Source organism: Aplysia californica, unplaced genomic scaffold, assembly GCF_000002075.1.
Source record: "Aplysia californica isolate F4 #8 unplaced genomic scaffold, AplCal3.0 scaffold00254, whole genome shotgun sequence".
NCBI lineage: Eukaryota > Metazoa > Mollusca > Gastropoda > Aplysiida > Aplysiidae > Aplysia > Aplysia californica.
Genome location: NW_004797524.1, coordinates 365005 through 387622, shown reverse-complemented (window position 1 = coordinate 387622; position 22618 = coordinate 365005). Strand labels below are relative to the sequence as shown.

At 39.3% G+C, this 22618-nt stretch overlaps 1 protein-coding gene across 1 annotated transcript; it reads left to right on the top strand.

Moving 5' to 3' along the window:
- The first annotated feature begins 230 nt into the window (after positions 1 to 230).
- Positions 231 to 16793, top strand: LOC101853702. The gene is made up of 4 exons (XM_005100631.3): positions 231 to 459; positions 9330 to 9416; positions 13895 to 13922; positions 14734 to 16793. The coding sequence occupies exons 1-4, from the start codon at positions 443 to 445 to the stop codon at positions 15397 to 15399; spliced, it is 798 nt and encodes a 265-aa protein (XP_005100688.1). The 5' UTR covers positions 231 to 442; the 3' UTR covers positions 15400 to 16793.
- The last annotated feature ends 5825 nt before the right edge of the window (positions 16794 to 22618 follow it).

Genomic DNA, 22618 nt, shown 5'->3' with positions numbered 1-22618 from the left:
TACATTTAGATTTTTAAACTAAATTATATGTTTTTGTAATAATCTAACACAATAAAAAAAGATTTTGATCAAACAGCCAAAAATGTACCACAATAAAGTACTTCACTAGTTGGAATTATTTTCTGCTCTTGTAAGACGAACTTGTTAGGATTTATCTTTTTAGCTTTTATTTGTCAAGGGAAGCTACTTTCATTTTATGAAAACAATTTAAGGGAGGCTACTGTAAATTTATTATTGTCCTGGCTCGGAAGTTGGAGTAGAGCAACAAAAACAGCGAATCATGCACTATTTTATTTCACTCATGTGTAGATCAAGATCAGTAGCAGTGTAATAAGACATTGTATTGTCTGTAGCGTGTGTGATATCCCCCAGTTCTGTTTTACGTAAACTAACGTTTGATAGTTTTACATGCTCAGAAACCACGCTTCATCAATTTCATAACATGGCTTCATCAATCGGGTAAGGCCCCACACTGTACAGTGTAATGGCAGTAACTTTCAGTAAGACTAGAGTCGATGTGCCAGACCGTGGCGGTGCCCCCAGCGCGGCAGTTGGTCTAGTTTTGGCAATTTCTCACCTACTACTTTTGTTATTGTAAATTTAAAACTGCAGTGGTGTCCGTTGCGCTGGTCCGTTTCTTTCTTTCCTGGTCCATTGCGAACACGTGACAATTTCGAACCAGGGATCGAAATTTTGCCGTCGTACCAATTTTGACTTCGCTTTTTTAGTTTTCAAGTGTGTTTGCACTTTTTATCACATATTAAAAGGGAGTTTTCTTAATCATACTTAATGATGTCTATTGTTATTTATTTGGTGGATAAATGGCTAGAATTAGATATCTACATTCTACATATGATTATGCAATATGATGTGTCGCAATTCGTGCATTTTTCACGTGTTGAGAGAAAATGCCGCGGTAAGGGCACTATGAGAATACTATGTACCGCAGCGCGGCAATACTGCCGCGCTGCGGTACAAGGTATTGTCAGTGCCCTTACCGCGGCATTAGGGGTCAAGAGAGTGAGAAAGAAAGTACTGCATTGATTTAGTCAGTTTACTGATGTTGCTGTATTCATTTGTGTGTGTGTGTGTGTGTGAGGGGGGGGGGGGTGGATGTGTGTGTGTGTGAAAGAGAGAGAGAGTGTTTGAGTGTTTTTATGTGTGTGTAGGGGGGGGGGGGGTGTACATGACATGTGTATGTGTGTGAGAGAGAGAGAGAGAGAGAGAGAGAAAGAAATAGGAAGTGGCTATTCTCATCCGGGGTGAGAATAGAAATACGATCGACCTCTCACCCCGGGTGAGACTTGCGACCGTAGGCTATTCTCACCCGATTTGAAACAAGACCTGTTTTTCCTTATTTCGGAATACTTTCTATCGATGTGGATGATCAAATTGATAAAAGCCAAGAAAAAATTACGTTATAGCACAAAAGTAAGCTAATTTGATCGTCTTCAAAGATGCTATGGCTATTTCACTGTTCGAATCGAGCAGAACTACGCGGGTCGCCATTTTGTTTTGCCCGGAAGTTCTCACAAGATCTACTCCTCCCCTCTCTCTCTCTCTCTCTGTCTCTTTCTGTGTTCAAATACTGTCTAATGGTGTGGACGATCAAAAGTAAATTAATTTGGTTGTCTACATGTACAAAGATGCTACGGCTATTTAACTTTTCGAATCGAGCCGAACTACGCGGGTCGCCATTTTGTTTTGACTGGAAGTTCTCGCGCTACTCCTCTCTCTCTCTCTTTCTCTCTCTCTCTCTCTCTCTCTCCACTGCCCACAGACAAAATTGTACGCTTTTAGTAGGCTACAGTTGTAATGGAACGTTTGTTCACGGCACAGAATTCTACAATTTTTTCTGTTGTCACAGTGTAGAATTCTGTGGTTTAGGGTGAACGCAAAATTTGTTGGCCTAGATCTAGGCTATAACGGTGAACGCGCACCGGGTGAGAATAGCCAAAAGACTCGCCTGCACTATTCTCACCCCGGGTGAAAATAGAGGTGGCCAAAGAAATATACCTTACATTGATGTTTTATTGTAAACCCGTTACCTTGTTAAATCAGTTTTTTGGTGTTGCTGTTTTCATTTGAATGCATGCCATGTCTTTGTAAATGTGTATGTGTGTCTGTGTGAGAGAGAAAGAGAGAAAGACTGACAGACAGATGTCTAACATTGATGTTTTATTGAAAACCAGTCATCATTTGTTATCAGTTTTTTATTGTGTTGCTGTATTTATTTGAATGCATGCATGTGTTTGTAAATTTTGTGTGTGTGTGTGAGAGAGTGAGAGAGAAAGAGTGAGTGTGAGAGAGAGTGTGTGAGAGAGGGAGAGTGTGAGAGAGTGAGTGAGAGAGAGTGTGTGAGAGAGATTGTGTGAGAGAGAGTGAGAGAGAGAGTGTGTGAGAGAGTGAGAGAGAGTGTGTGTGTGAGAGAGAGAGTATGAGAGAAAGAGAGTGTGTGTGAGAGAGAGTGTGAGAGAGAGCGAGTGTGAGAGAGTGTGTGTGAGAGAGAGAGAGAGAGTGAGAGAGAGAGTGAGAGGGAGAGTGAGAGGGAGTGTGAGAGTGAGAGGGAGTGGTTGGGAACGAATAATAATGTAAAAACATTTTTCGCCTCTCCATTAAAAAAAAGGCTCACTATTGATGCTACTGAGCGGGATGTGGGACTGGCCGGACCTTTCCTTGTTTACACACTTAACGATGGCAGACCTCTCACTCTCTGCCTTCAAACAATAAATTAGGTCTGCGTGGTGCAAGGAACAGGAGAAAGCGAGTACAAACATAACGAGACATAAGCATGAGACAATAAATCGACCCGTGAAAGCAAAAATGTCTGAAGTGCCATGACTGCTGTTTGGAGAGAATCATGTATATGAAAATTTTGAACAAGTTTGAGTCTTGAGGTAGACAAAATGTGATTTTCCTATAATTGTTGAACAAGTTTGAGTAGTGAGATAGACAAAATTGCTTTGAAAGGTGACATCAAGCTCCATTCAGCCATATGTTTATATGTCTGATTACTGATTTGTTTATTTTGGCACTTAAGACTTTTTTGCTTTCAAGGGTCGAAATGCTCTTGCACAAGGGTAGAAGGGTTGTAAATTATTCACACCAAATGGGCAAGTGGGGCGTTAAATCGTGTTAACTAGTTTAAAAACATTTTTAATCCAAGCTCTTTCCTTCATTTTCATTTTTTTTCTATTCTTTTTGCCTCTTCTGTCCCCTTTTTCTTAAACATTTGAGGTTTGGAGTAAAAAAAATAGCCATAGAGTCAAATGAAATTCTCCAGGCAAGACGCGATCCAAAAAGCCAAATTTCTGGGATTTGGCTCCAATCTGACAACCCTGACTATGACTAGATCTAGATATATGTTTCGTCGCCTATCACACGAAAGGGCGTATTCCAGATTGTGGCAGTTTTGAGTTGTTACTACTAGTTGATAGCGCTGCCTCAGATCTATGTTCACACGAAACGGTGTATCCCTAGCTTTAAGATAACAGTACTAGCAGTAAAAACCCCAAAAGGGCGTAAGTAACACTCAGCGCCACCGAATCAGACGAAACTGGGTACACAGCCTTACGCTGTTTCGTGTGTAAAAAATTGATACAACGTTTTATCAATTCTATTCGCACGAAAGGACATATACCTTGGAACACTTTTGTCTTTTTTTCTGGCATAGGCCAAGGCCGTATTATAACGTAATATCATAGTAATGCTAGGCCCCCCTTCTAATGATGCAATAACCTGATACACAACACAGAGTACACGCGCTGTGTTGCAGCGAATCTTGCTTATGCAATAGTGAAAATGAGGCGGGCCTTATTGTGTTGTTAGCCTACACTTGGTTACTGTTGCTTGCAGCTTACTGTCATGCACAACGTGATCTGCTTGCCTACTGACGATTGGAAACCATTAGAAAAAGCAAAATTTTGTTTGATCAAATTTAAATCAGATCTACTTTTTGTCCAACGATACACATGAATATTGCTCAGCTATATATATATATATATATATATATATATACGTTTTTCCATTAGCGTATTATTCTACACTCATTAACTAGAAGACAACGCTATTTAGACCCCCCCCCCCCCCCCCTCAAGGGCAGTGCTACTGACTGAAGGGATAAAAACATCAGGACTTAGACTGTTATATTGATCCAAAGACAGGTCTACTTGGTGAGCCATGTAAGTAGCCCCTAAATCTTCATATTTCACACACACACGCGGGCACAAGAAAGTCAACCTAAATTGTTCTTTAGCTTGTACTCGACTATGGGGGATTTTTCTTGTGTTTTAGGCCCAGAATGGCAAGTTCGCATTTCAATGAAAGTGACTCCGACTTTGGCCGATGACATTCCGTTAGCTAAACTTAAGAAATGTAGGCCTACAATGACAATTGAATTTCATGATCAACACGAGGCTGAGAATGAAGACACGTCTCTTGGCCTGGGTGACTTCGATGATTCGGACACGGACCCATCTTTCAAACCAGGCAAAAGTGAAGTAAAAAAAAAAGCAAAACTGAAGTATTTGCAGCATGCACCAGATGTTAAGTTCTCCTCTGCTATGATCATTTCCTAGAGGTTCCAGTATTTTGTAGTCAACATGGAAAGACAGGGCAATCAACAATTGCTGAATCCATAGCGCACAATAATTTTGAGACCGATGAGACCCTGAGTAGCAACGAACGGCTACCAAAATCCTTTGAAGTTTAAGGGTCAGCCTGCCAGGCGCCTCCAAAGAAACGGAAGAGAATCAACATGAAGAACAATGCAAAAAGAAAGCGACAATCTGGCGAAGAGTTCTTGAGCGCAGACACGAAAAAGGTTGTTCCAGCTCGAATGATGAGAAAGGGCTGCGTTGGAATGGAATTTACGAGAGCTGGCCGTCAGTGTTCTAGAATCTCAGGAAAGGATAGGAGATGGATATTTCAGGACTTTTATAAACTGGCTGATCTGCAGAAGCAGCGAGAGTTGTTTGCCTGGCATATTTAGACGACAGAGCCCAAGGTCAGGAAACCAAACTCTCGACGCAGCAAAAGGCATGCTTATTACATCACAGTCAATGGAAAGCGCTTGAAAGTGTAAGGGAACACATTCCTTGCAACCTTGGGTATTTCAGAGAAATGTGCCAGAGTTGTTTTATCAAAAATTACGGAGACCAGGATTGTAGAAGAAGACAAGCGAGGGGGCAGGCAATCGGAGCAGATGGAGACAAGAGAAGAACAAAACAGGGAGATAACCAGTCAAAACATTGACAGATTTCCACACGTGGAATCGCACTACTGTAGGGCCTCTGCCAGCAAAGAGTATCTCAACCCAGCCCTCACATTGTCCAAAATGTGCGATATGTTCATGAAAAAAAATCCATGCAATGACATCCCAAGTTTTCACACATACAGACGAGTGTTCAAGATGAAAAACCTGGCCTTTCATAGTCCTAAAAAGGACCGATGCTCACTCTGCAACTCTCTCTGAAAAGGGGACGAAGCACAGAAAAATGAACTCAGGGAAATTTACAACAGGCACAATGCAGAAAAACAAAAGGTGCGACAACTTGGTTGCAAGAAGATGGTTCAAGCTGACCACAGCATTTTGGCTGGGAAAATTGATCTCCAGCTGGTCATATACTTGCCAATTTCACAAGAGGATGCTTTGTTCTACAAGAGGAGACTTTCCAGACAGACAGACAGACAGACTGACAGACAGACAGATAGAAAGATATGGGGAGAAGATGAGAAAGGGGAAGATTTGGCGGGTGGATGGGGGAGTGAGGAGTGATGTCTTGGAGGAATTTTGTCCTCTACTGGTCAGTCTGAATACTGAAATTAATTGTGTGGACACTCAAACACAGGGCGTATACATGGGCGTATACACTGATTTTGGACATGACGGAAAATTGAACAATCACACGAAAGGGCGTATGCCAACAGATGGCTCATTTTCGCAGTGAAATGATAAAAAACAGTGCAAAACTAATCTTGCTCATTGTTTGATGTCTTATCATGCCCACAATATCGAAATATCCCGATGGTGGGATGCAATTTACTAAAATGACAAGGGAAAATGATGAAGCAACCAAAGTCTGAAAAATCTTTAAATTGCTCTCCTGAAAAAGTAAGAAAACAGGGATACGCCCTTTCGTGTGATAGGCGACGGTTTATTCGGACACCAATACAATCCTGTGGAGCATCAACCCAGGTAACTTCAGTCCTGATCCCTTTTGGATCATTTCCGGTAAAACAAGAGAGGGGGTGAAAATAGCGAGACATAGGTTATTCTCACCCGGGATGAGAATAATCACTTCCATATAATTACAGGCTAGGCTGAAATAAAAAAAATAAGGTAGTGTTAATTGCGACAGAGTGACGCTGTGACAACTAACGCAACAGGGTGAACACAGAGCTCTTTTGCGTTGATGATTAGATCTAGATCTTGGTCTAACATCATCTACCATTTCCACTTCTCCCAGCGTGGCCCTAGTTATCTAGGCTAGTCTTTGCATGACAAGGTGAATGGAAAGCTTTCTAGAGCATGCATTCAAATCTTAAGACGAATTTGATAAAGCTTTTGCTATATTTTTAAAGATGAAAATTTTGTTGCCTTTAGGAAGAAATCATCTGAAACTGAAACAGTTGAGAAGGCTGACTTAAAGAGTGTAGCAAAAATCCACAAAGACTTTCTGTACAGTAGAGTTGAGACAACAAATATTACAACAAAACATCAGCTGCATACAACAGCAACAAAAACCACTAGGGGCAACAACAAAAGAGCAGCAACTGTCTTGTTTATTTGTCTGTTAGTTTGGTGTGTGAGTGTGTGTGTGTGTGTGCGTGTGTATTTGTATTACAGTGTGGGTGTGTGAGTGCATGTGTGTGTGTGTTTGTTCGCTTCTTTTTTCTTTTTGAATTCTTTTTTTTTTTTGTCACAGGCTCACTCTGTCGCAATTAACGCCGCGTTAGTTGTCACAGCATCACTCTGTCGCAATTAACACTACCTAAAAATAAAAGCTGGCAGGCTAGCAGTACTTAATGACGAAATGACTTCGCTTATATATAAGCCTATCTCTCCAAAATTGTTATGCTAGTAGAGTTTTGGAGGATCATCCTAAAGCTTTTTCTTAAGTTATATAAATTATTAATGTAAATTAAATCTTTGTCTAAAGTGTTCCATAGTTGAACATATTGTTTAAATAAGGTAAAAACAATGTCTTGTAAAGAGTCAATTAAGGCTTTATGTTTGAAAGTAAGGATCTAGCTTTTTAAAATCAAAATCGCAGTACATACCGTACACTTCTATTAGCTTATTTATTTTTAACAGAACTAATAATATGGTTTTGCCAATCACCCCTTTCATCAATAGTACCTAAAAACTTCGTTGATCTGATTTCAATATATTGTCAATACGTAGCCTATTTATGAACGATGTAGCTGATCAGGTAGGCACGGCGACTCGCTCAGCCCCAACCCTACCCCAAAAATCGTGATTTGCAATTGCCATGACAATGTGCGTTTGATGTTTGCAAATGTGCTACGAAACGACCGTCTCCATTCAACCTTGTGGATTTGGGGTGTGACGAGATGACAATGACGTCTTGACTGCACCGGTGGACGAAATGACCGTGTGACAAAATGACTGGTACAGTGGAAGTCGGATTCAACAAGGTCTCCGGGCCTGACCTAAAATCTCGTTGAATCCGAGTGTTCGTCATAGCAAACACAAGGTTTTGTGTCGATAATTACAGGCGTTGAGCAAGTAATGTATAAAGAGAAGTCACAAGTAGTGCCTGAAATGCCTGCATATTATGAGCTGTGTAAAAAAAAAGACCGATTCGTTCAAATGCACACGCCTGTGTCATCTCGATTTTTACCCAAAAGTTGTGTTGCTGTGTAGAGCCTAGCATACGGCAACTTTTGATTCCATAGACCAGCGCACAATTCAGTACGTAGATATACGTCAAGACTAGCTTATCATTGCAATCATGATCAGTTGCCGAGGGGGGGGGGGGGAAAGACTGTGACACGTTTGTATCTGTGACGTTCAACCCCCGGACCGCTAGTGCGCCCCCCCCCCCCCCCCCCGACACTCGTACACAGCCACACGTGTGCATGCCGCCCTCCGACCCTGACACACGCCAGAGTAGACACATGCGTGTGCCAATAATGCATGTTTTGGTATGAAAAGAGGCCGCTGATTGGTCGCATGCAGTCGGCTAAGTGAATAATGGTTCACAATGCAGGTGCAATGGATGGTTTCCGGGAATAGATAAAGTTCGTTCTGGGAGAAAAGTGAGCGAAGCCACGTATGTGGGGGCTGTTCACCCCCTGGAAGTGACCTTGTTGAATCCGAGCTTGCTGATTTAAGTGCTAGTTGAAACCGGGTTATTTTTTATTGATTTTAAAGAAGAAAAAAACCGGGGGATCTATCTCATCTCGTTGAATCCGAGTTCTCGTTGTAACCGAGTTCCACTGTATTCATAATTTCTGTAGTAGACTCTCTAAACCTAAACAAAATAAAAAGGCCGGAGATGAAAAACCAGAGTGAGAATAATATGTGGAGTGTGAGAATACTCATGCCGCAAATTAATCCCTGCTATCTACTGCCAGTAATGAATAGTTTTGAAAGAAGATAAAGAAACATTGAATTTCTTTGAAAGAAGGCATGTTTATTTATGTAAATTTGTTGTCTGCAATGACAATGCGAATTGGGCAATCTTCCAGATCTTCAAATTTAATTCACATTTGCTAGATATACAGGTAATAAGGTAAGGGCTACGGTGGAGTTAGGATTACCCTAACCCTATCTTAATCTACACCTTAACTACTATCACTTTATTACCTGAATCTTTAGCAAATGTGAATAAAACGTGCAGATATGGAAAATTGCCGTTATTGGTTGCCAGCAACTGCAATTAGGGATCCTGGCATGCTTGAACTTAATGTAGCGCTCTCATGTTGTCTCTGTTTGCATTTTTGCACTGGTTTTATTTAGTGCAGTATTTAGGCTCTTCCCTACCACATACAGAATTCACCTGTCTGATTTCTGAGTGTGGAAGTTTATTTTCTACTGAGTATCTCAGTGTGTTTGCTAGAATGCTTTGTCCCACTCAGCCAGGGTTGACCTCAGCAAGGTCAAAGCAGTTTGTCCCTTATATGACTTCTTTTGCTCAGTGGAATCTTTTTTCTTTATTCTATTATAATAGTAGTTTTGAAATGTGGCAATCTTCTTTTTAATCTTACCAACTTTTATCTAGTCCAATCTATTTTTTAAAGATTAGATTCTCACAATTTTCTTGTATTGTATGCTTTATCTGTCTCTGTTTTCTTGTCTTCAGTGTAAATCGCAAGAGAAGCCGTGATGACTTGGAAGATGGAGATGATTGCCTTCCTATCTCAAAACGTATTAATTCTCTTCGCATTGAGTAAGTATACACTTTAAAAAGTGATGTATAGTTTGTAGATATGGCACTTTCAGTTAATTAATTTGAGTTTGTGGATTTGATTTAGAAGTGCTTTGCTTAGATTTGATGAAAATAAAATGGCTCTATGTAATTATTTTAATGTTTTCAGACTGATGAGGTGTACAGCTGGAAATATTCTTTTTAATATAATCTTTATGACAAGTGCTTAACTCTTTTTCAGCCTTAACTTTGATGTGGGACTGACCTTGATATCTGTCTGTGAAAGTGACAATCTCCCAAGACCGTTTTGATATCTTAACTAAACATCTTCTCGTTCTATTTTGCTGAAGATTTGGTTTATGTTTTAAGAGTGATTACCTGTTCTATGTAACCGAGCCATCATACTTTTCAGAAATGAACTATATATATATGACCGGTATCATTGCCATGATTCATAAACAGTGTATACAAATTTGCTTTTAGTATAAAAATGATCTGAAAATGGGGTTTCTTTTATGCCTTGCTTATTCACATACAGAGAGTGTGATTGCAAATCTTTATACTTTAGATCATATTGGCAAGAAAAGAATTCATGACTGAAAAGCTTTTCCATTCCAAGATGGATAATACTTTCATTTCAATCTTTCTGGAAAGTGCATGCTTCTGAACATCTGCACCTCATTCTCTGAAGACTGCAGTGTAAATTTAAAGTCTCTGACAGGTGCTTTCTGGGGTTAAGAAATTAAAAGAAAAAATAACAATTTGATACTGCCACATGAAACTTATGAACTGAGTAATGTCCATGGGCCATGGATCCAATCTTATACGAGAAAGAAATTATATTTATATATTTTTAAAAAATAGGCAGCAAAAGGGTTAAAATCAATTAGAATACATTCAGAAGCAATGCTGGTGGATCTTTGTACAAAAGTCTAGTTTGAAGTAATCAAATAGATATAAAAGGGTGGCTCTCATGGCCTTGAGGTTAAGATGTTGGCCTCTCATTCAAAGGTCCCGGGTTCAAATCCGGGTAGCGACCAAAACATTTTCTTCTCTAAAATTGTCTCCTTTCACCTCCTTTCCTGCTCTCTAGCAATGCTCTGTAGTCTGCTTTCATCTCCTCTTTCTGCCCCCACCCCCTCACCTCCTTTGCCCCCTCCTTTGGGTTCCTGACTCTTTCTGCAGCCTTTCTACTGCTACTCATTGGCTCCTTCTTACTGCTGTCTTTCTGCCACACCCCTGATCTTCTGGTAGGAAAGATCTACAGCTAGCCTTCTCGGACAAGGGCGAAAAATCTCGGAGGGCTCGTGTGCAAGTTGCGCACGTTAAAGATCCCTTGGTGGTCTAAAATCAATATGAGTAGGCTTCGGCCGCCACCCGGGCAAAATTAAAAAAATTTCCTTCCAACTGAAAATGTTTCATGTGTCCCGCACGCTCTTATGGCCTTATGCAGTTGCGAGCGCCGTAAAACACTTACCAAAAGAAAAATATAAAAAAATAAAGAGATATTAAAGCATAGATGTACACTATAGGCACTAGATACAGTACGCCCCTCTATCGCCTTGCTGCGCGATGGCCACATTAGGCAGCGGCATCCACCATGTTTTTTGTGGCAAGTTGTGTGGAGTTCATGCTAAAGCAATGGGCTAGGCATGTTTTCTCTCTGTGTCTCATACACGATAGGCGAGGCTAGGATTTTGTTGATTTTTTTTTTACATGGGGGCCGTGGCGTACTATATCTAAATTACTAAATAGCAATAATACAGTGTTCTTTTTGTAACTAGATCTACAAATAAATGTATTAAGTAGATAGAGATAGAGATATAGGCTTTAAAAAAAAAGAACAAAAAAACACCTTTATTTCTTCATCAGCACTTTATCAACGAGATGGTTTATTTCTTATTCACTGAATTCAGGAAAAGAAGTATGAAAAGATGTGGGTGTCATAGGAACCGCCCATAACCACCCCACCCTCTCTCTCCTCCCAAATCCCAATACCAACCCCCCTCAAATATATGAGTTCGGCATTACATTAGATCAGGACGAGCAACAGGAAAAAAATTCCAGAGCTTTTCAGCCATTAGGTGTAGGAAGGCAATGAAGCTCTTGATAAAGCAAATTCAGCCAAACAATTAAATGATGAATACATGTACTGGTGTTTAAAAATCTTATGACATTTGAACAGGAAACTGTATTTTTCATTCTTATGTTCACTTTTTTTTCAAAGTATACTAAATAAGTAGTGTTTTCTTATGTCGGTATTAAACTTTGGTTTATATTGATTTTAAGAACTAAAGTAGACCATATACAGCACTTAAACTAAAGCTCCTAATATTGCTGTTTTAAGTAAGTCTAATTTTGGACTTTAGTAAAACAACTGTGACAACTTTGGACTCACTAAACTAAAGATTAAAAAAGTGAACTTAATGTTGTTTTGTAGGCTGGGCAATTGCTTTTCTACACCGTGTAGTGAAAACTGAAACAAAAACCTTCAGTGAGGTGTATTTGGACAACATTCAATAAAACAAAACATTAAAAAGTACACTGTTTGATAAAGAAATTCCCTGCCCTTTGTGAAAAAGATCTAGCTAGCTGCTAGTCAACCTTAACTTCACATGGCCCAAAACCTTACTGATGGCTCTTTATATTTAAAAAAAGAAACTCGGAGTGACTATTTGTGTCTATAAGACATATTATGTGCTAAAAATAGATGGTGTAATAAAAGAAAACAGACATCATTGAATGGCCTGACAGAAGCAGTGATGAGTTGTTTAAATTCATTCGTGCAATAAAAAATGTGCCAAACACATTATATCAAATGCATGCTGTGCATATAGCAAGCTCAGCACCAAGTGCACTCTGACTATGGTTTCCTTAGTCACTAATAAGCTTAGATTATATTTATTATATCCTATACATTACTTCAAACATTTTAGACACGATCCTATCTTTGGCTGCTCCCACCCATCATCATCATCATCCCATAAAAATAATTATGATTGATGATACTGTTATACTACTATGTTTATATATCTTACGTCAGTGAGTCAGTGCAAGTGAGTGAAATTAGTAGATCTGGCTTGGATTTTGTGATGTTTAAGTAAGAAGGCAAAATTGCAGTGGTTAGATCTGATATCAATTTTAACTGAAAGGTAGGCTTTGATCAGACCAGGTTCTTAATCTTTTCGAATATTTTCTTCAAAACGTAGATCTGGATCTAATCTGTCAAAATTCTAATAAATCTTATTCTGACCAGTGAAATGAAAGAGGGGTTCATTTGGAGGCTCTGTTAGTACACTGATAAATGTAGCAGTGTTGCACCATCCCTTCTGGTCTCGTTTTATTGTTAATGTTAAAGAAAGTCTCTGAGACTGTAGCTATAATAATAATAATAATAATAATAATAATAACAATGCAGATCATTTCTATTGCGCCCACAAACACAGCTCTAGGTGCTTTGGAATCTACACATAAATGCATGTATGAACAATATTCACAAATGCACACACACACACACGCACACGCACACACAGACAAACACACACCCACTCACACACACACACACACACACACACACACATACACACACACCTACTTGCTTATCACACGCACACGCTTACACTACATCGTACAAACATGATCTAGATCTAGATCTAGACGTCTATGGGGATATGGCGCTTCTTTGGATTACATAAAAGAATTTCCATATTATTTTCATTAAGCTGGAGATTATTATCAATCATCCAGTTCTTGACATGATCAATGCACATACCCTTGGTGGTAGGCAAGGTTTTAACATCTGATGGTGGAACAGATTTGTACAACTGAGTATCATCTGCATAGGTCTACATATACTACATGTGATAATTCATACTCAACTGTGCTTTCTAATCACAGCTCCAAGCGGCCGTGTATATAACGTATACTCGATTGGACCCAATAAGACGTTAATCCAGAAAGGGACTAGGGGTTTCACATGCTTGCATCTTTAAGATAATCACTATGGATCAAAACACAACGTTAGAATCAGACACGCCCACTCACATGTAAACAAACTTTTTAGCCACATTAAAAATGGCCGCCTACAAACTCAAATGTTTCCGGTCACGTGACCTCGTATGGACTCTAGTTTAAAAAAGGGGTAACTCTATGTATTAAAGTCAGAAAGTTTGGGTAAGAAACCCCCATTTCCCCCTCTTTTCTCTGCGTGCCCCTCCTCCTGCCATAAACATTTTTTAAAATGTTCTAATGTAATGCATTGCATTATGGAGAAAGTGAACATTGTGTACTTTGAGAATCATGAACGGATGCCATGACCACATCATTGATTATCGATTATCACTGCACTTGATTCTATTGCTCTTTTTACCAACGTCTCCAATAGTTCTGATTCAATGGAACTGATATTTGTACTGTTATTGTTACTGATCACGGGAGAATATGCTGTATGGTCATCATTTTAATGATTGTATTAATGGTTCATTGTTTATTACCCCCAGGGGCCAGACACCTGGTATCAGTGCTCAGGTATGTGACAAGGCATTTTTCTAATTTTTCTATTATCATTAAATAGAATTCCGTTTAAACATTGATACAACAGATTTAGTAAAGTTGTATTTCAAAAGTTACAGAATTTGCATGAATTTAGTTTCTGTTTTTCTTTTTACAGTGACTCATACACCGTGTTATGTGAAAGATAAGAACAGAGGAGAGGAGTTTAATGTCTTAAATGGAGAGCTGCAAATGTTCCATTGTGTTTGCAGGGCTGAATTGCATTTAGCTTCACCTTAGTTGGTGTGTTAAAAAAAAATGCACTTAAAAGTTTCTCAGGGGATGGAGCAAGTTTTTATTGTGTCCGTTTTATTCTTTGATACTGGTTCCATACATTGTTGCAGGTTTGTAAAAGGTTGGGAGGATTTCCAGTTAAAATCTGATTAATGAATTAATGTGATTGCTTCGGTTTTAGCAATTCTTGGGTTTATTTTTGTAGAGAAGCAAAGTTCCTGTCAGTTGTGTGAAATCAGGATAGGAAATTTGCAAAGCTCTGTAGTTGCTAGTGATTGTATTTTATACGAGTCTGTCTTTGTCCTGGAACTTTTTTTCCCCATTCTGTCAAAGGATCCAAATAAAAAAATAATGGAGGTAAAGGAGATTGTTAAAAAAAATGAATATGCTGGTATAGAGCCACAGTTGTAAGCATAGGCATGCAGAATTACAGTGAATGGAAAGCATACATTTTTCTTTTTCAAAATGAAATGAGTAGAAAAGTGCAAAGAAGCTTTCCAATTAATTCTCAAAAACACTGACATAATCTTCCAATGCTATATTTTTGTTTCAGAACTCAGAGCATCTCTTGAGTCCTTTAGCTGGCTTTTGTGATCTCACAGCTGGGTGTGGCACACCGCATGACTTCATGGCCTCACCTGGGAACGTTGGGGCTCCGCTCATTCCTCCCACAGTCCAGTGTGGTCCGGCAGCTAGACAGTTAGATCTAAACAGTCCGATGGCTTATTCAGAGCGACTGCCCACCATAGATGAGCAAGATATTTCAACACAAAGTGGAAGCTCTCAAAGACATCATACATCCAACGTTCTTCCTCAGTTCATGCGCTCATTCAGTGAGCCATATTCTCCTTTCTTGAATTCCAACATGACTGATATGTCGATGTCTTCAGAGCAGAACTCTGGTTTTGACCGAGCACACCATTTCCCTCCGACCTCCGCTCCCTTAAGCCATCAGTTGCCGATGGAGTCGTTTCAGGACAGCCAGTCTTTGTGTCAGCCTATGTCTGGGTTTCCACCCCCATCACCAAACCATCCAGGAGAGCATTTCATGCAAGATCAGTCACAAGAACAGTTTCACTTCCAACAGATTCCCTCAGGGCCGTATGAACCAGAGCTCGGAGTATCGGAAAATCCACACTACTACTCAGTAAACCAAATGCTCTATGAGGCTCATGTGTCCCGAGTGAGGAGAAACCACAGATACCCGGAGTCTTCATAATAAAGACAGAATAGCTCTGTGATGTTAGATTTTTGCAAGCCTTTGAGTGAGCATCTGGGAAATAGTAAAGTATAACTCTCCTTGTCTGTCTACATGCATAATGATGATGACATCCAGCTGTTTTCTGTCTTTGTGAGACATAGCCGCTACCCAGGGTGACCTTGGATGTGGGGCACATGGTCAAAGTGGTTCAAATTGGGGAGTTATACATTACTCTGACCAGCAATTATTGATTTAAAAGTGGTCTTACTTAATGTATGTCATGCTAACAATGCTGTTTTGCGTGGTCTGCATGAGGTTTGGTTAATCTGTTCAGCATGTTGCATGCTCAGGTGTCATTTGGTCTAAACAAAAGAAAAAGAATGGGCCTGTGTTCAAGTCACTAAGAATAATGCTGGCATATATCAAGCAATTACAATTTGTTTTCAGAAAAGCTAAAAGGAACATTTAGGCTCAGAAATGATTCATGATTTGGAAATTTCATAACCTTTTGCATTTCAACCAGAGATGGTAAATGTGAAGAAAAAAACATTGGTCTGAATCCAAGTTTTAGACTGACTATTACATGGTATGTTAGTGGAAGAAGCAGACCTTCAAATTTTTTTTTGGTGCAATTCAAATAGAAGGGCTGAAAAGCCTGATAGAATTATTCTGTTGGTGCAGCATGTCTCTAGGTTATGGAAACTCTTTTACTAAGGTGCTAGTCCTTCGGCTTTACTGGTGCCAGAAGGAGTGGAAAGTAGTTTCTTGCTGTCTGCTGTGTGAGGGAAGCTTTTCGTAAAGGGAAAACACATGTCAGTGTGTGAGGTGTGCACTTGAGTAGTGTGATCCCACTAGTGAAATTTATAAATAATAAATAATCTGTGATGGGGCTGTACATTTTGAGATATGTGTATGTGGTGAGAGGTAGTGCAATGTAAGTGCCAAAGAAGTTGTAAGGAAATTGTTATCATATTTTGGAAGAACTGAAAGTGAGACATGGTATAAAGAGTGCTATGACAATATTTGAAAATATTAGTGTAGATAGTTGGGCTTCTGTAAAATGTCTGTTTTCATGAAAATGCCTTCTTTTTAGTTTTGTGCCGTACCATGGACGCCACAGATGTTGGCAAAGTTTGCTGTTCTTGGTAGCTTATAAGATGTTACATGTATGTCCCCCTAATCATCTGGGTCTAATTTTTCTGTATGAAGATTTAGCCACAAGCATAATATAATATGGATTCGTATGCATGAGTGAAAAATGCACAAATTGGTATCAAATTTGCTAGTAACAGTTTACTGCCAGGCTTGCAGGCAATGGACAAACACAGGTCTAGTCTAGATGAAATGTAAATACCAAAATGACTTTTAAAAGGCAGCAAATTTCAAATTATGGAGAAGATTGGGAATTAATAGGGAATGAGGAAAGTGAGGCTGGCGAAGACACAGGGTACACAGGGTGTTAATGTGTCATTGGGCTAGATCTGGACAGTGAGTCCTCTGACACCGGGACATGAGACTGCTGTCTTGGCTAGTGAGCTTAGTTTAAAATTGGTCACTTTTAAGCACAAGGAGGCTGTCCTGAAAAATGCTGTTTTGAGAAAATCGAAGGTAAAGTTTTTGCCCCTTGTACAGTTTCTTTAAAAGACAAGGAGAGTTTTTTCTATAACCAAACAAATATACACACCAATGAAACCAAACTTCTCCTATTGTTAGGGCAATGCCCATTTTGGTGCAGGTCAAGATTTCTGGAAACCTCCTAAATCTGGGTTAGCCCGCTTGTCCTTAAAAGCCACCAATTAGTGCTGACAGTAAGAATGCACGCCCACTGGCAATGAAAGGGTTAATATCATGTGTGTGTTTGTGTGAGAAGCTTGCTTATAAATAAATGACAGATGTTGAGTGAAAAAAACAGACATGTACATTGTGTGTTGAGGCCAAGGGTCTGCAAAAATGATGTGTGTAGATTGAAATGTTGTGAGGAGTCGGGTTTGTGTTGTAAACTTCTGTGTGTGCATCTCTGTGAGGAAATTTTTAAAGTGTTTCTAATCCTCTTCATTATCTGTTACTGGGAGGAGTGAGTTCCTACCTCATAAGTCATTTAAAAAATTATAATGTCTTTGGTATTATAGTTTTACAGGTATTCAGATGTGATCAACAGCTTTTTTTTACCTCTTGTAGACTATTATGTAGGTAATACGTACACTATTAAAATACCATGTTGGCAAGCTATTCAAATGTTCTAAGCCAAGAAAACAGCATTTTTCAGAAGAGAGAAGATCATAAATTAAGGAACAGCAATGAAAAAGGAAAAAAAAAAAATTGGGGCTTACTGCATCCGAACAGCTGGCCGGTGATGTGTTGAGTCATCAAGTATATCTTTAGATCCAGAAAAACAAAGAAACTGTGATAAGGGGAAGAAATATTTGAAAGGAGGATCATTCTAGTGATGAACACATTCTATGTGATTCACCATTTTCAGCTCATTCTACCTCATCTGTCTGTTTGCTCTACTTGATGATGTAAGTGCGACCCAATTCACTTTTGCTCAATTATTGCCCTTGCCTTTTCACTATTTTCCAGTTTTGACTGATTTATTTCTGTTGCCCTGAACCCATGTCTTATGGTTTAAGATTGAGAACTACACAGGTTTTGATGATGACTTGATATTCTCGTGCTGCAAGACGACTCATGTTTTCTTTTGCCTTTTAGTTACCACTTTCTTTTGTATTTTCCAAACTTCTCATCAGTGTTGCTGATCTTTCAACGTTTTGATGATGTCATTATCATGCCATTTTTCTACTTTGGGTGTGTTATTATAAACATATTTTATACTCCTTGTGAGGTTGCGGTGGTGGTTAGTGCGCTTGTCTCTGAAGCGGAAAGTCCGGGTTCGAGCCTCGGTTCGGACACAGATTTACTTTCACCCCCTCCTGTCCACCCAGCAGTAATGGGTACCTGGCTTCGAGTTGGGGAAGTAAAGGCGACGTGGAAAGGAACTGGCCACCCTACCACAATATGTCGAAGGCCCAGGAAGTTGTCTCACAAACAAGACAATCCCCAATGTCCAGATCGGATGCGGGAATAACTTTACTTTTAAAAAAATACTCCCTGTGCATGCTTGCCATTAATTGCTTTAAAATGAAAGATTCAAAGTGCATGCCATGTACAGAAGGTCTGACTGTATCAAAGCTTCTCAATAACAGGAAAGAAATTCTGGGTTTTTTTCCTGGGCTTATTAGATTTGATCGTGTTTTAAGAATCAGAATATGTGCAGGGGACGGTATTGCTGTAAGTGAAGACTTGTTTGTTAGGGTAAATGACATATTGGTTGTGTTTTAGAAGTAAAAGTTCTTTCTTTTCTCAGTGTCTACATATAAGGTTTGCAGAATCAGCTTAGACTCTACCCCCCGGGGCAGTGCCACTGACTGTAGTGTCTTTAGGCCATTCCCAAAGGGGAGACATTTCTCGTTCAAGCACTGTAAAATTGTAAATGGGCTGATTCATCATGTCATGCTCATAACTGTGCCTGATCTACAGCAGGGAACTGCTGCTTTTCCTTTCCTAATCCTTGCTATTGTCATTTTCCTCAACTTCTTTTGTATGTTTGTCACACTCATGTGACTCGCTATTTCTGGGGTGCCTTGATAGTCGAAGCAGACCTTGTGCTGTTGAAGCTAGAGAGGTGAGCAGAGTAAGTCTGATTCCCTATAAAGACTTCTCTGTTGACACCCACCCCTTGACGCTCATAAGACCTTATGCAGTTGCGAGCGCCGTAAAACCCTCTACTATTTAAAAAAAATTATTTAAAAAGGCTTAGACTCTTATTGGAGTGGGGACAACATGATCTCTGCTGGCGTGTTGTCACTGGTTCAATCCACAGAATTAAACGGGTTTAAAAGCCCTATATATACAGTGGACTTTGTTAAACATGAAGCTGTTTAACACAAAATTCCTGTTAGCACAAAAGGAGTTCCATATCTCCTCATTTTTCCCTCTTTGTTCCATGTATTGCAACTTCCCTTAACATGTTAAAAATCCCCAGCAGATCGGGTTAAAATGAAGAAAATTTGGCTGTTTTATCATTCATCTTAGCTGATTCTCCCTCTTTCCTGTATTTTTTTCCATTCTCAGTAGCCCACCATTGTCAGTATGTGACACACAGTACACCTTCAATAGGCTAAGACTACCCATTGAGTTTTCTTTCTCCACTTTTCTGGTGCGGTGGATGGTGAGAGAGTGGCTTTGTTTCATGGGACAGGGATACTAGACACTGGGAAGCTGCCAAACATCCCAAATTTAATGGGAATGTCCGTTTTTTAATTTTTATTTTATCTTTATACATGTCATGTGCAGCTATTATTTATATATTGTGTATTTTGTTAATTGTGAGGCAGTGTGGTGGAATCAGGCTCTCATCAAAATAATCAAAGTGAAGAAACTTGCATTTTTCCGCTGGTATGTGAATTTCTATCAAATTTTTATTTTTTGGCTTAACACCTTTATTGACCATTAAACAACTCATTTGCGTGTGGATTTTTCTTAAAAATGTTGATTAAAGGCACAAAAAAAGTAAATTTTCAGTTACCACGGACTCTTAAGCTAATGAAATAGCTAATCTTTGGCGGCCATTTTCTCACTTATTTTACCTCTGAAAACAGGTGACCCCCACCTCCTTCATTCGCAAATATCTCGACTTGTATTCAAGATAAATGGATATTTTTTCCCATGCAAATAAAGACAAGTGAACAAGCTTTAAGATGATACCAATAACTCTTCTTGCACAAAAATTGACGAGAGCCTGATTCCACCACGCTGCCTCACAATTGTCTTTGTTCTTAAACTGAATTGTAGTGTGGAAAGCGATCAAGTTAACCGCTACAACCTCCCCTGAACCTCATTCTGTGTGGGCAAGGCATACATCTGAGATTCAAAATAAAGATTCCCTGTTTTAAAATTTGTAAAGGTTGGCGTTTCTGCAGGTGTTATTAATGACTAAAATAGGTTACACAATGCTTAGAGTTATTTACTTTAATTTACAGCATCTAACCTCAACAGTAAGAAGGGAGTTGCCCCCCCTTTTTCATTCTGATGGGCTATCTAAATTCAGTCACTTTCTCCTTTGATTTTCATTCACAGTAGAATGAACCTTTTAAGGTAGGTTTGCAGCATTAATGTTTTATGTTAAGTTGTCATTGGACATGAAAGATGGTAAATGATTTTATATGGGCGAGAAGGATGTTCTGTACTCAAAGCATCTGATTCTCTATACTGTACCTCGTTGGAGGTTTTATTCTTTTGAAAAGTTATTTTTCATTCTCCCCTCTACTCACCCTTCTGCAAGTACAGTCGAGGACAGAGATAAATCAAACATGCAAAGCTCGAATTCATGGGTAACTTGAACAATATGCTTTTCCCGGACTGAACCACAATATTTTCTTTGAATTTGCTTAGCTGTTTTCTTGAACACCCACACAAATGTGTTTGAACAGTTCATCTCGCAAAGCCTAATCAAATTTTTCTTCCTCATTATTGTCTTGAATTCAAGTTTCTCTTGGGGTCTGACGGATAACCAACACACACACACACACACACACACACACCATCATCGAGATAATTAGATTACCTAAGTCCACCTGGCTCACACACACACACACACACACACACACACACACAGTGTGTTAGGCCAACACCACTGCTGGTGTCAAGAGGCAGTGTGTTAACTTTTATACACTTTGCAGTCTATGGAGACATAAAGTGTGGAAGATAAATGTCAACAGAATGCTGGTTTTGTTTCTTGCAACTTTAATTTTAAGATCGAGGTTCTCATTATACTGATGGATTAAAGGAGTGTGAAGTTGTGTGGTATTTTGAAATACTACAGTCTGGTATGCATGTGGTGAAACACGCTCATAGGGAACATATGTCCATAATTTTGTAAAAAAATTTTACATCCACTATTTGTATTTAAAACATGTACATAGCGAAATTCGTTCCTTACCAAAAGATTTCTATGTCTTGCTGATTTCGCCATGTGTGTAACTGAATTTTCTCTTGTTTTCAATATCAAATGGGTCGATGTACAAATAATCTGAGTCCCCAGTGGGAGACTGAAATAAAATTCTGAAATTATAGAATGTTTATTCTGGAGAAATACTTTTTAATTGAAGCCCATCTTGACTTCACAATAACTCTTCTTCAGTGAATGAATTTGACACCCCTATCATTAATCAACACTGTTAGGTTATTTAAGTTAAAGAGGAGGGACCTCCGAATTTAACGTCCAAGTCAATTGGGTAGAAAGTCTTGAAAACTCTGCAACATGACACGAGTTCAAGAATGCCAAATCTGGAATTCGAACCAGGGCCATCCACTCCTTAGTCCAGCATGATACCTACAGAGCTGATGGAACACCATAACTCGCTTGCTTGAGGATATGCAGCATGGCTTCCTATGTGGACTGGCATCTGTGGTGATGCGGTTAGGCGCTTTGCCGTCACATGCAGGGTACCTGAGTTTGATTCCCATGTGTAGAGGAATTTTATCAAATGTTTTGGTCTTTCCCCTGACATATTATGTCATGCTCAGTCCAGGCTGACCCTGACAGGCAAGGTGGAAGCCTGACTCTTAAATTATTTAAATTATGTCTATATGAGCGTTAAACTTCAACGTTGTTTTTAAACATTAATTATGTGTGTTTATCACATACAACAACTTACAATGATATTACCCTCTCTGCTGATTTCTAGTTGCTAGGTACGTGTACTCATTTGTAACCTTGTGATTTGAGGAAACCGAGATAAGATGCCAATAAGCATGTTAATTCTTGAAGACAGTTGCAATGTCCTATCTTGCCACGCAAAGGATCAAATCTGCGATCTTACTTTAGTTTGTGTTGCATTTTTTATTTAGACTAGGTAGTAGAATGCTCTTAGTGATTAAAAGGAAAAGACTGAATGCTTGTGCTAATTTAGGGAAGTGCAAATATAAGACATGTGAAAACCCTTACACTGTCCTGAGAGTTGAGGTCAGAGTTACAATCTATCTCAAGGCAATGCAAATTATGTTATAACTTATTATGATGCTCATTTTATTCGGGTTTTGTTGATACCTAAATGATATTCTTTTATAGACTAACCCTTACAACTTACTGCATTTTGTAGGCCTGAAGTAGGCAAAGGAGGTGAGGGGGTAGGGGTAGAAAATGGAGACGAAAGCAGACGACAGAACGTTGCTAGAG

Bases quoted from the DNA above. Each gene is read 5' to 3' on its own strand.
- LOC101853702 (XM_005100631.3), top strand. The intron at 9,417-13,894 runs GTAAGTATACAC...TATTACCCCCAG, and splicing joins ATTAATTCTCTTCGCATTGA to GGGCCAGACACCTGGTATCA. The intron at 13,923-14,733 runs GTATGTGACAAG...TTTTTGTTTCAG, and splicing joins CACCTGGTATCAGTGCTCAG to AACTCAGAGCATCTCTTGAG.